Source organism: Staurois parvus, unplaced genomic scaffold (assembly GCF_062004578.1).
Source record: "Staurois parvus isolate SC_StPar_1 unplaced genomic scaffold, SC_StPar_1.0 ptg000126l, whole genome shotgun sequence".
NCBI lineage: Eukaryota > Metazoa > Chordata > Amphibia > Anura > Ranidae > Staurois > Staurois parvus.
The window spans coordinates 90764-104951 of NW_028317922.1; the positions used below are offsets into that span (position 1 = coordinate 90764).

Consider the following 14188-nt stretch of genomic DNA (forward strand, 5'->3'; position numbering starts at 1 on the left):
CCAAATACTTCATAAAATGAATCAAATTATGTATACAGCAGGGTTTCTTAACCAGGGTTTCTCCAGAGGTTGCTAGGGGTTCCTTGAGCAATGAGCAATTTGTGCCTCTCAGGTAAGTTCCCACTGACACCACTGATCTTTTTTAGCTCTCTGAAATGGGCTAATTCTTCCCACTGACCACAAGTGTAAGCAGCATTCTTACTTATAATTATCACACTAATGTATCATGAGTTGTAGATATAGTCATTTTTAGCAGGGTTTTCCTGAGCCCGGAAAGTTATTTCAAGGGTTCCTCTGTGTTGAAAAAGGATGAGAAAGGCTGGTATACAGGGTTTAATGTATTGCCATATTTTCATTGCACCCTCCCACCTTTAGAGCCGGATCACACTGCAATACGCGTTTGTGTGTGTTACTTTCATTTCAATCGGCTTGCAAACACACAGAAACACGCAAAAAGTAATGCAGGTGCTACGTTTTCAAAATGTGGCGCACCAAACCGCATGGTACTGCTGTACCATGAGGTTTGGTTGGCACAAATGTGTTACATTTGCTAGATGCATTTGAAGTGCTAATGTAAATATCCACACCTGTCTGACAAGGGTGGTGTGGAAGTTATATGCACCTTTACTCCCCACTGCATTCTAGTGTGCAACAGCTCTTAAGCGAATGCTTGGTTTGCAGCCAACTACAAGGAGAATTCAAGTCAAACCAGGACTTTTAATTTTCCAGGTATAAAAAAGGGATGCTAGCTTGGTGGTTCTACACACAGTAGTAAGTTGCAAGTGTGTCCTATTACTAATAGGCGGTGCACATGTCGTGGGCCAGTCCAGAGATTGTTAATCAAGATGGCAGACAAGAGTGTTAGTGCATGCATGGAACTGTGTGTGGTTATTAAGTTTCTTCTGAACAAAAAGGTGTAAAACCCACGGATATCTACAGAAGACATCAAGCACAGTACGGTGATGAGACGTTCAGACGCAGTAAGACATCTGAATGGTGTAAACCGTTCAAAGATAGCTGTACCTCAGTCAGTGACGATTCCGGCCGTGGTGGTTCCCAGCCCACAGCAGTCCTTCCTGTGGACATTCCGCACGTGGAATGCCTGATCCTTTATAAATCGATGCATAACCTGTCATTAAATTGCACAAAAGACATATTTCTGTGGGAACGGTGAACACAAGTACTGACAAATCTTGCCGAAACTTTCCAGGCAATAGTTAAATGATGGGGTACGAGTATAAATGTAGCAGGGTAGTATGGAGAAAAATAAATGCAGTTTCCACTTCTTGAAATTTGTTCTTTTATTATATCAACTCAAAGTCCTGGTTTGACTTGAACACACCTTGTAGTAGCTATACCTATCTACACAGGGCGACATGACAGATAAAATCATATTTCTGAATCAAATCAACATATACACATTTTTATTAGTAAAACATATTTATTTTTTATATTTATATAAAATGAGTATATAATAGTAGCCAAACAGGTATGACTGAACACGGGAAAGCTTTCACCAGGTGTATATCACATGGTCCCAGGACAAGGGTCAGATGTGTTACGTCTCTAGTAACACCAATCCCTGATACAAGGAACAATTATTAACAGCTAAAGTACCAAGTCTGCCAACATCATGATCAGCACACAAGAAGGGAGGCAGCTGTAGATTCTAATCTTCAATCAACATTTCACATTTGAATGGTTCTTTCCTATACAAACTGATAAGGTTTCTGTATAAACCAGTACAGAGGAGAATGAACAATATGTGATCACATTTTCTGCACAGTCTTCCTATCATTCTGCAGGGTGCCATAAATATGATTTAAAATTAAAAACTACTATCCTTCAGCAGCCAGCACTGCAAGGAACTGCTTACCTTTGCACAGGTGTAATATAGAGGCAGCCAGATGAGGCTCGTCAGCTCATATGAACTGCAAGACTTGTTAGAGCCTCATAAGACCTGAAGCTTTACAACAGCTAAAGAACAGCAGAGTACACATTACTCTGGCCAAACACAATCTTGGTTTAAATCCTACCCCCCATATCATTATTTTTAGTATCAACCACCAAGAGGACTATTTATTGTGCAGTTTTTGTCATATGACATCCTGTAGAACTGGTTCATGCTTGTAATTTGGATATATTCCAGAGCCAGCATTTAATACTCAAAATCGTAATAAGTATAATAAACATGGCAGAATGTTGCAAAGTTCTCAGGCACATAGGCCACTTGCCCAAAAATTGCTCTCGTCTATGGACTGCTTTGTTAACTGGCACAAAATGTTTCACCGCTGCCCCGCTAGGCCTTCCGGCATCAGAATGCCAAGACTGTCTCACCTCTGTGTAAAGCTGATTGCATCTACAGACAAATATGGAAACATGAGATCATCATTGAGAGCAATGCAGTATTTATAACGTTTAGGTGACTGCAAACAATGGCCCATGTAATCTGGAACTTGCTTTTCTTACCTTGCAGAGTTTCAGCTACAGATAAAGTAATATGGAGATAGTGAAATACAAAGGCTCTGTTGATCTTTAGTTTTTTTTTTTTACAAGGAATGTTTAAACATTTAGTATTCTACCAACTTGCAGTTTTATTAATAAAAGGTCTATGTGAGGCAGGGTCAGGAATAAGTTTACCTGTGTGTTTACAGTGGATGTTATTAAAAGGAATGGTTAAAAAATATATAATTTATAGAATGTACAAACCCATTATCTTTTTGAAATTGAATATTTCAGAAACTGGTAAATAAAGGCAGCACTTTGACCAGCTAGCAGCAATTATCTAAGGCACATTTTGAATGGACAAGTTGAACTAGGATGAAGATTATATGTAAGCACATATTGCTATTTAAAAGACCTTTCTCAGCTTCTTGACTTGGCCCAGGTCAAGATTTCCTTGCAGTAAAGTATTAAAAGGGTCTAAGCTCTCAGCTTCAGCAGGACTTGCATCTAAGGGACTAGGCCTGACTGTAAAGAATAGCCAAGGTGCCAGAGCCTTGGGCTGTGTTTTATTTAAAACAACCTAAAGACCGAGGCCGGACATAAGAATCAGGGAACGGTCAAAGACTAATTAAATGCAGACTTCAGCTCTTTGAAGGCAGCTCTGCGGTTTTTCTTTTCTTCCTCCAGTCGCTTCCTCTCATCCTGCTCTGCCCGAATCTCATTTTCAAATTTGCTTGCTGAATTCAGGGCCTGAACCTGTGGGCATAAAACAAGAATGTACAATGAGACCTAGATAAAGAAAAAATAAAGGATTTCTATCAATCACAACCAGGGTTCCGGTTACTAAATTACAGAGAAGTCTCAGACATGTTTAAACAGCAATAGCACCAAAGATCGTGTTCTTAAAGCCCAACTTAACCCTCTGTTTGCTTCTCGGCCCTTTGGCTAAGATCAAGTGTAGTATTTGTTCTCATCAGTGTCCAGTAGGGGTGTGCTACCATTATTCTGGCCTTTTGGCTGGCTGAGTACCCCTGCTGGTATGAGGGGTACTGAGGAATCTTCCTGTGGGAACAAACAAGTGTGCCCAATGGATTAAGTGTGGCATGGGAATCATTCCCTGGTGGAGGATCAAGACAGGGTCCAGTGCAGGGGCGGACTGACCATTCGGGTACTCAGGCACTGCCCGAGGGCCCAGGGTCATTAAGGGGCCCAATGAGATGCCCCTAGTACCTTTCATAGGCTTTTCTTTGGGTGGTGTTTGAGTGTGGATGATGACACTGGGGCCCCATGATCCCCTATTGCCCAGGGGCCCCATGAGTTGTCAGTCCGCCCCTGGTCCAGTGCCTCCTAAATAAACTGTGCTACCTTGTCTGGTCAGAGGCTAGAAAGGCAGAGAGCCCACTGTGTCAGGCACCCCCTGGAAGTGGTGTCCTGGGGGTGACAGTAGTGCAAGACTCCACCATGTGAAACAGCACTTTGCCATGATACCGATGCTTTTTCTGCAGAACGCCTCATGAGCTAGGCCTTATGGCTGAGACTAGAGCAATTTAGTTACCAAGCTGCAAGGCCTAGCCAATGCATCTGCACTGGCAATTTTTTTTCTGAATAATTTTTTGCATATTTGTTCTCTATGTGTCACCCTGCAGTGACTGTTAGCGCCGCATAAATTGTATGTAGCATTAGCTACATACAGTATACAGTTCTGGATTATGGTAGCAGTACAGGTACTTCCTGTCCTGATCCCAGAACAAAAATTTAGTCTAGCCAAGTGCTACTCACCCTTTCATAGGAAGCCTTGTATTTTTATGAAAGAATACAAGGCTTCCTCTGATTGGAGGTGGAGAGGTGGGCAGATGATGTCAGGCTCTCCACCTCAACCAATCAGAGGAAGCCTTCCTAAAACACAAGGCTTCCTGTGAATGGCTGAGCAGAGTTTAACCTGAATGGATTTTGATCCAGTAATGGAACAAGAAGTCCCCATACTGCTGTCTTAACACAAAAAACTGTACACAGCCACATACAGTTTATACAGCACTGAAAGTCAAAATTCCTTTTATCTGAAATCCTACAGTACAGGACACAGGCTGGATATTCATAGACTCTTGCAATAGTGCACTTGAAAGCAGAGTGTCCTTTTCAATGCCCTGCTGGCAAGGGTCCATTTTCCAGTTAGAGACTGTGGCCTTTAGATAGATTTTGATAGTTGTGACTACATCAAAACAAAGGAGAGAAATTTTATTGGAATGCTTAGGAACAAATCACACTGAAGGAAGGCCGTTTTCACTAAGGTAGAAGGCAGATACCACTCTAGGTAGAAAGGAGGGTGCTGGACATAAGAGAACTTTGTCCTTGTCAAAAATTAGAAAGGGTTCCTTATAAGAGAAAGCAGCTAACTTTGAAATACCTGCTGATTAATGAGACACTTTGAGTGAAGGTTTAAGTGAAACTGAAGCTAGAGGTTTTTGGAATAGGTCTTTTTTTTTAAATCTTTATATTAATTTTAGATAAGTCAATACAAAAATGAACAAAGAAAAAGAAAAAGAAAAAAAGAGGAAAGAATCAAACATACATTCCACAAAGAAGACCAGAACGGTCCAGATAGAAGTACGATGACAATATGATATGAATCAGGATCAGATAGAATGCTTCATTAGTAAAACAATGATATTGTGGTTGAACTATCTGAATTCCTATACCAGAAATAGAATAGATAAAAGGATCATCTGCCAGCTGGAATTGTGTTATCTCATGAATGATTGTTCAAATGTCAGACCAAAAAGGTGCATATAACTGGGCAATTCCACCATAGATGAAGGAAAGTGTCTCTGCCCACATCCTCTCCAGCAGTAATCGGACACACACAGGAAAATACGGGATACCCAGTTGGGTACCCCATACCATCTGGATAGAAATTTATAACACGTTTCCTGTGTTTTAGCATTTACCGATCAAGTGTGGGCCAGGGATATTATTTTATCTACACTACAGTCTGTCAGGTATCTGCCCAGTTCCCTCTCCCACTCTCGGATATAGTAAGGAGTTGTGTTGGTCAATTGTCCCAGCAGTAATTTATATAACTTAGAGAGAAGATGAGTCGCACCCACCCCTATCTTTCTCCAACACCCACTCCTCCCAAGCCTGACATCTGTTCTTACCACTTTCCATAAGTGTGGGAGAAACAACTTTCCTTTTCCAAGTCTGGATTGGCAATCCACCAAGCATAGGGACATTGAGAGATGGGAGTGTGTTGCTTCCAGTCCAACAGAATGTTCTGTTGAAGAAATATTGAGTCGAACTGAGTGAAGAGAACATGGTTTCCTCATTCAATGTAAGAGATTGAATGAGGCAACCATAAGGTGTAGAACTCTCACAGAGAATCTCACTGAGGGATGACTTTTAGACCTTAATGTTTGAGTCTGAGATCTTAGAGAGAAGCTTGTTTCCTGGAATGAAAACTTTTGCCTGGGCTGTGTCTAGCCTGGGGCCTACATATTCCAGCAGAAGGGAAAGCTGGATGGCAGACTTTTGGAAGTTGATTACCCAACTAAAAGCCTGAAGAAGCTAATTATTCCTCTAGACGTTTGCAGATAGTTGAATCCTTTAGAAGAAGGTCATCTAGGTATCCTGTAACCTGGATTCTTTGAGTTCTTATGAGGGCGAGTAGGAGTGCACATACCTTTGAATAATGTGGGTGCAAGATAGGCCAAACACAAACAGAGAAGTAAAACAAGCGTGTAAAGTCCTTAGCGAGACTTAAGCAGTCAGAGACCAGCGCGAGTCTAACCACGAGGGAAGATTCTCAGAGTCAGGCCGACGCGTTTTGAAGGGAATCCCTTCTTCCTCAGAGCTCTAAGATTCAGGTTAGTTGTGGTATTCTTAAACTCGGATGTAATCTCAGCTACAGGCATCTAATCCTGATCAGACTGCTCAGTGGGATCCACAACTGCCACCTCCTCCTCCGGTAACATGTCAGACTAAGGGCAAAATCGAAGACCGATTCAGGAGAAGAGGTTGAAGGGGCACTGTTGTGACTGGTTATCTATGGCCTCCATGTCACCAGAAAATCTGACAAATGTGGCAGAAAATTCCTCTCCAGGTAGAAAAGATAAAGTTGGTGTAGCAGATTGGCCAGCAGAATGGCCAAAGGAAGACAGGGGGCAACTGTCAGAGTATATGGTACCAGGACACTGAGTGAACAAACTAGCAGCCCCCTAGAGTGAAGACCTGAGCTAGCAAGTACATTTGACCCTTTCCTATGCCCTTGAGATCTTCTATGCTTGTGAATGTTGTCGTCAGAGGAGAGTTCATGACTTCTGCAGCTATGGAAGGAGGGAATGGCTTAAGAACAAGTAAGCCGCACAGTTAAACCCAGGTAATATGGTAACAGCAGCCATACCCTGTCACCAGGAGAGAGCGCAAAGGTGTTGATAGTCCAATGATGTGCCCATAGAGTGTGCAACCATAGTAATTCAACTGAAAGGGAGGTGGTGCAGGTGCAGTAAGCACCCAGGTTGCACAGCCAGCACCTGTGATGCACATTGGCACTTGGTGCCACAAAACAGGCAACAAACAGAAAGCTTGTTGATTTTAAAGTCAACGCAACCCTTCCAGCTTTTAGCCGCCGCCACCACAATAAGGTTGGTTGGGTCAGGATCCAGAGCAACAAAAGTGGCACCCTGGCCTGACTGTTTAAAAGGGCTTCTACCCTGTACTTACCAAGGAAGATCGCACAGGCAAAATTAACAAGGGATAAATCCCCATCATGGTTTCATCCAGCATGATGGTATACCCTCCGGGGAGCAGACCACACCTTGGACCTGTAAAACACCCTGCAGCTAACTTTACACATTGCACTATGTGCCAAGGGGAGTGCCTACAGCAGGAGGCTCCAGTGCATGGCAGCAACATTATAGGTTGGTCTCTCTTCTTTTATTCAGTGCGATCTGAGAACAGTCTCCTAAGGATCTGCCAAAGAGTAAACTGACCTCCAAGCTACATTAAGAGCCATAGTAGCTATGGTGCATCAGGAATCTTGAATAATCATTAGAAGAAATAGAAAGAAGCCTCTATAGTGAGAAGGCAAACGTCTCAAAATAAAGAGAAAAAGTCCATCACTAGCAAAAAAATGGAGGCTAGCTAAAAATGGAAGGGATTATATAGGGTGATGTGCTGATGTCCCTGCAGCATTATTTTTTAGCTAGCTAAAAATGGAAGGGATTATATAGGGTGATGTGCTGATGTCCCTGCAGCATTATTTTTTAGCCAATGTCCAAACACCTGAAGTTATATGCATAATGATCAAACAGCACATATCCAATACTGTACCATTGACAATCTAACCATTACTACCCAAATTAAGTTCTCCAATTCACTGATATTGAGCCTAGGCAAGAGTATCAAGTAGGTCTGTGTACTTGCCGATATCACAAACTTTGGGCACAGTATCTGCAAAAGGCATTGCTAATTTTGTTTGACTTGGGACTTCTGCCCTATGATAGTATGATAGGATATTTATTTGCTATGATTTCCACATGAAACTGAGATTTTGGGGGAGCATTAAATATACAGGCAACTATTAAGCTAATATATGCAATATGAACATCTTATCTTATCTGCAATATAAATACTGTAGCTCATTTTATGCTGTTTATTCCCAATAATGATGGACAACAGTGGTTTATATCAGTCACAGTTCAATGTGTGCCCTCTTCTTTCAATTATATTATTTCAGCCTACCTTGGCCTCAAAAAAGTTCTTGGCACCCATGACACCTTCTGTGGATACATCAATTTCAGAGAGTTTAGCTAGTGACATTAGCCCACTATCTTCTTCCAGCTCCCCAGCTGCAGCTTTGCGGAAAATTAGCAGAAACTGAAAAACAGATATTTGAATTCAGAATCTCCAAAACATCAGATAATTTGTGCAATACATTAAACATACAGTAAGTATATAGTGTAAAACAAGCTTTGTACTATTAATAGATCAATAGCAACATACAGAATTTATGATTTTAGGAGATAGCAACTAAGTGGTTTCATTTTGACCACATTACTTTATTCTATGTCAGTTTACATCTAGATGTGAAATGCACCTAGTCCCTGAGACTTTCAAGTTCTAGTAATCTGTCATCAACTTGCATGTGCGTTTACATAAAATATTGCCAACTCTGCATTGGAAAACAGCTGGCAGAAAGCCCAAAATAAACACAAGATTCCCCATACTGCCCAGTGGATAGTTCTACTGAACAATGCATTGCTCATAGGCCACATCCAATTATATTTTAGGTGAATATTTTAAAAAGTGATTATAAAGAATTCCTCGGTCCAGTTTTAAAATTCCTTCTGTATAAATAGGTTACATTGAAAGTAACTAGCCCTATCTCCTATTTGATCCTATTTACACTACAAACATCAATCATTTGCCATTATTCACCAGACAGATTTTATTCCTTCTCAGTCCCACTATCTTATTACACACATCACAGTAGTCCTATGTTTCTTGCTGGGCACACTGGTAAGTAACCCCTCCACATACTGGTACATTGGCAGTCTGTGTCTATTATCATCATCAGCCTATCAGGCACTCCTGTGTGCCTAGTACTGAGGCTCTATTGTGTATACAGAGCTTCCCACACTGCTCACCTTGCTCAATCTGCATCACTGACGTTGTGTAGTCAGATAGGAATGAAGAACACGATTTGACCACTTTTTATGTTTAAAATGCTGAAAGCAAACCGAATATAAAAGAGGTTCTTCAATTTGTTATGTTTTTTTTTTAGAGTACAAATATGATGCATAAATGTCAGTGTTGCCCCAGAGCGATAACATTTACCCAGTTTTGCTTTTATAGGAGAAAGCAACTAGGCTATTGGACTACATGTGCACCTTTCACAAACAAAAAAAAAGAAAAAAAAAAAAAAGTGTAGCAAGATTAATGAAGGGGTGTAAATTCAGGGTCATGCACAGGGTGTTTGGGGAGCATTTTTAACGCTTGTAAAACGCCGGAGAAGCATCGGAGATATTGTTCCAGAGTTTGGTTTGTTCTCTCCGTTTGTCCATTTGTTTGTTGGTGGTATGCAGAGAAGAAGCGCAATTCGATCTCTAGTGCCTCACACAGAGCTTTCCAGAATTTGGATGTAAACTGTACTCCTCGATCGGACACAATGTTGACAGGAACGCCATGCAATCTTACTATTTCCTTGATGAAGGCAGAAGCAGTTTCAGCAGCAGGAAGAGTCAGTTTCAAGGGAATGAAGTGAGCCATCTTTGATAGGCGGTCAACCACTACAAAAATAGTGGTGAATCCCTCCGATGGGGGGGGGGGGGGGGGGGGGGGGAGTTCCACAATAAAATCTATAGAGATCATATTCCATGGTTATTTAGGTACGGGCAAAAATTCCAACAGGCCCCAGGTCTTGGCTTTGTCAGACTTGTTCCGAAGACAATCTGAACAAGATCTACCATAGTTCTGGCGATCATTCATTGAGTTTGGCCACCAGAAGGAATGGGAGACCAAATTTGAAGTCTTGTGGATCCCGAAGTGACCTGCTAAGCGGTGATCATGACACCTTTTGAGAATAAGCGTCCTGAGTTGTTCTGGCACAGAAATTTGTTCCTTGTGAAAATACAGTCCGTCTCTTAGCTGAAGATGCATCTCTATGGGGGGTGGATGATCGTCCACCATTTCTCTTATTTGTGTTACAAGATCTGTCTGCAAAAGTAAAAAAGTTCTTGGCTGGCAGAATCGTGTCAGGTTCAGACTGTACAATTGGATCATGAAACATACGGGAGAATGCGTTGGGCTTACCGTTCTGGACGTCAAATGAAAGACAAAGCGGGAAAAGAATAGTGCCCATCTTGCTTGTCGTGGCCTTAGACGTTTCGGCGTTCTGAAACATTCAAGATTCTTGTGGTCCGTGAAAATGAGAATAGGATGGGAAGCTTCCTCCAGTAAGTAGCGCCATTCCTCAAGTGCTGCCTTGATGGCTAACAGCTCTCTGTCTCCCACATCATAATTCCTTTCAGAGGCATTTAGCTTTCTGGAGAAGAATGCAACAGGGTGCAAAAGGGATTTGAGTCCCTGTAGTTGTGACAAAATGGCTCCCACAGCATTTTTAGAAGCGTCTACTTCAAGGACAAAGGCTAAAGCAGGATCTGGATGCTTCAGGATAGGTGCAGAGGTGAAAAAGGTCTTTAATTGTTCAAAGGCTGCTTGGGCCTCAGGGGTCCACCTGAAGGTAGCATGTTGCTTGGTTAGCTGTGTTACTGGTGCAATGATCCCAGAAAAGTTTAATGAATTTTCTGTAAAAGTTTGCAAATCCTACAAAACGTTGCACTGCTTTCCTGTCTCTTGGAACAGGCCATTTTAATACAGAGAGCACCTTTTTGGGGTCCATAGCAATGCCCTCGGGGGTGATCACAAGTCCGAGGAACTGAATAGTCTGCCTCTCGAACTCGCATTTTTCAGCCTTTGCATAGAGGTGATGTTGGCGTAATCTATCCAGAGTCTTTTTTACATGATCCCCATGTCTTTCAATTGAACTGGAAACAAATTAGGATGTCATCCATAGAATAGATAATAAATAGATCCAGATAGTCCCGAAATATATCGTTTACAAAATGTTGGAAGGTTGCTGGGGCATTACAGAGACCAAAAGACATCACCAGGTATTCAAAATGCCCAAAGCGTGTTCAAAAGGCCGTCTTCCATTCGTCTCCTTTGCAAATTCTAACTAGATCCAGTTTTGAAAAGATACATGCCCCTCGTAGCCTTTGGAATAATTTGTGAATTAGAGGAAGGGGATAGCAATTTTTGACAGTTATCTTATTCAGATCATGATAGTCCACACAAGGTCTGAGGGTGTGATCCTTCTTCTCAACAAAGAAGATGCCAGCTCCTGCTGGTGATGTAGAGGGCCGAATAAACCCTTTTCCAAGCTCTCATCAATATAACCCCAGAGGACCTCTAATTCTACTTCAGATAGAGGGTAAATTCGCCCGAAAGGAGTTTTGGCGCTGGGCAGAAGCTCAATAGGACAATCATAGGAGCGATGTGGAGGAAGAGTATTGGCACTCTTCTTGTTAAATACATCCAGATAATCATGGTAATCAACAGGAACAAGTTTCATTGTCTCGGGATCAGGGTGGATACTAAGAAGAGGAGTTGCTGCACTTGACTCTTTAGGAATGCAGTGATTCAGACAGTATTCAGAAGGGAAAAGAATCTCCCCAGACAACCAATTGATGGATGGGTTGTGTGCTTTTAGCCAGGGCATGCTGAGAATAACCGGAAATATTGGAGAAGTAATAATATCCAGACAAAGAAATTCCTGCTCTCCCGAGGAGGACTGGCATAAAAGTGGCATGGTCTCTTGTGTCACAGGACCAGAACTGATACCGAATCCATCAGCTAGATGGACCAAAAGTCTTTGTGCCTTCGTACAGAGAGGAATCTTATTTTGGGTAGCAAAGCTTGCATCCATGAAACAACTACAGGCACCAGAGTCTATAATGGCTGGGACCGTAATCGTCCTTTTGGCCAGTTGTAATTGAAGGTGGAAGGAGAAGTGCGTTCGGCTTGCTCCTTGGGGATGCATCATATAGAACCAGCTAGGAGAGGGCTCATGAGGTCTTACTGAACACGTCAATACATAGTGACCTGAGTCACCACAGTAGAGACAGAGATTGAACTTCTGTCGTCGAAGACGTTCTGCAGAGGACAACGGTGGTATCCATAAGCTCCTTCTAGAAGAATTAAGGTGTTCTCCCTTATTGATAAGTAACTCTGATGGGACAGCAGTAGTAAAGGGCACAGGGGTCCCCATTTCTGAACATATCAAGATCTCCCCGTTAGTCTTCTCATCCTGTCTCTCCCGGATCCGACGATCAATGTGGATAGCCAAGTCTATCAGGTTCTCTAGCCGGGTAGGTACCCCCACTCGGGGAAGCTCATCTTTCAGGGTGTCAGAAAGGCCAAGACAAAACTGGAAGCAGAGAGCAGACTCATTCCATTGACTGTCAGAACTCCATATGCGGAAATTGGTAACATATTCCTCAATAGGCCTTTTGCCCTGCTGTAGCTTGCGAAGTCTGACACAGGAAAGGATCAGCATAGAGTTGTTCCATTGCTGTGAAAAAAAAAGAGTCCACCGAAGTTAGAGCCAGATCGTGTTGCTCGCGAAGGTGGTGTGCCCAGGATTGGGGTTCGTTCTTGAGTGAAATAATGAACCCCACTTTGGTGCTTGGTGATGTAAAGGTTCTTGGAAGCAGGGAAAAATATAGCTCGCAGGAGCTGTGAAAAGTTCGGAACTTCTTTCGGTCTCCCATGAAAAATTCAGGTAAAGACCTTTTCTATTTCAAACTATATGAACAGGCCTACAGGAATTAGAGCAATAACTGTGACTGGTATTTGGCAACTCTTCATCTCAGCACCACCTAAATGTACTACCCCTCAATTAAAAACTCTTTTTCATGCTTTATAACCCGCAGGGTCCTTTCAAACACAGTTCAACAGCAACATGAACACACTATTGCTAAATATGTAGTGAAAATGGTTCTCCCCTCCATCAATCCCACTACCCAGGAGGTTCTAGATTGCCACTCTATGGAAGAACTCTTTTTTGACATTTGTTCTACTCATGTCAGCAACAGACCTGGTCCTGATGGATCTCCTAGATTGTAAGCTCGAAAGAGCAGGGCCCTCAATCCCCTCATGTTTTGCATTGTATTGGTATTGTTCTGTCACATGTTCTGTCCCCCTTTGTAATGTACAGCGCTGAGTGAACTATTGGCGCTTTATAAATACTGTATAATAATAATAATAAACACTTAAACTTTATAAAATTTACAGAGATTTGATCATTGCCCAATTTCTTTGATGGGGTTGATATCAAAATCTATACTAAAATATTAGCTACTCATATACAACCAGTATTCCCACAAACAAACTCAGACCAGGTCGGTATAATCTAGGAGTGAAGAGCCTGACAATAATATAAAAACAATATTACTAACCCAACACACTTAAACTACAAATGCCCCCTTGTGCCTTTTGTCTGTGAATACAGAAAATACTTTTGGCAGAGACAGGTGGCCCTTCTTTCACCAAACGCCACTTCAATGGGGCCTAGACTGTAATCTCACACACAAAAGTAGAATTATACTGGTCTCCCACCTGCTAAGGTTCATGTTAACAAGCCCCTGTTTTTGAGCTCTAACAACTGTAACAGCACCCGACAGGGATACTCAATGTCACTGCTTTTACAGGTATATGTCCTAATGATGGAACAGTTAACGAACGTCTTATGGTTCTATCACTCTATCTCAAGCATACAAACAGGTCCCTATTACATCCAACATGTGGATGACCTCTTACTTTATGTCATAAATGTAAACATTTTGAATCACTCAACAACTTTAAGGTCAATTATTCTAACATGGAAAAATCCTAATATACGTCCTTCTGAGATAAGACACTCTTCACCAAAAAGTTCTCTTTAAAAATAGGTCCCCATTCCCCATTCAATTAAATACCTGGGAACTCATATCCCATCAGACATATCTCAGCATTTTACCCTGAACTACATACCCCTCTCCTCCAAAAGACTCTTTCAGTTTTAAAAGCCTATGACCACAAACTCTACTCCTGGTTTGGCTGAATAAATATCTTAAAAGATGAATATCCTACTACAGTTTATCTCTATCTTCCAAACCATCCTGATAGCAGTCCCGCACTCATTCCATCT

The 14188-nt window shown here is 41.9% G+C and overlaps 1 protein-coding gene and 1 pseudogene across 1 annotated transcript in view; one reads left to right on the forward strand and one right to left on the reverse strand.

The window, feature by feature from the left end:
- Positions 1-1421: 1421 nt before the first annotated feature.
- The window catches only part of EFHD1 (EF-hand domain family member D1), a 45788-nt gene continuing 33021 nt past the window's right edge, over positions 1422-14188 (reverse strand). The window contains exons 3-4 of the mRNA XM_089672323.1: positions 8182-8316; positions 1422-3201 (exon numbers count right to left, since the gene is read on the reverse strand). Coding sequence (XP_089528449.1) covers positions 3070-3201; positions 8182-8316 — 267 coding nt within the window. The 3' untranslated portion in view covers positions 1422-3069. The remainder of the gene's footprint in view (positions 3202-8181; positions 8317-14188) is intronic.
- LOC149466486 (U2 spliceosomal RNA) lies at positions 3371-3507 on the forward strand (annotated as a pseudogene).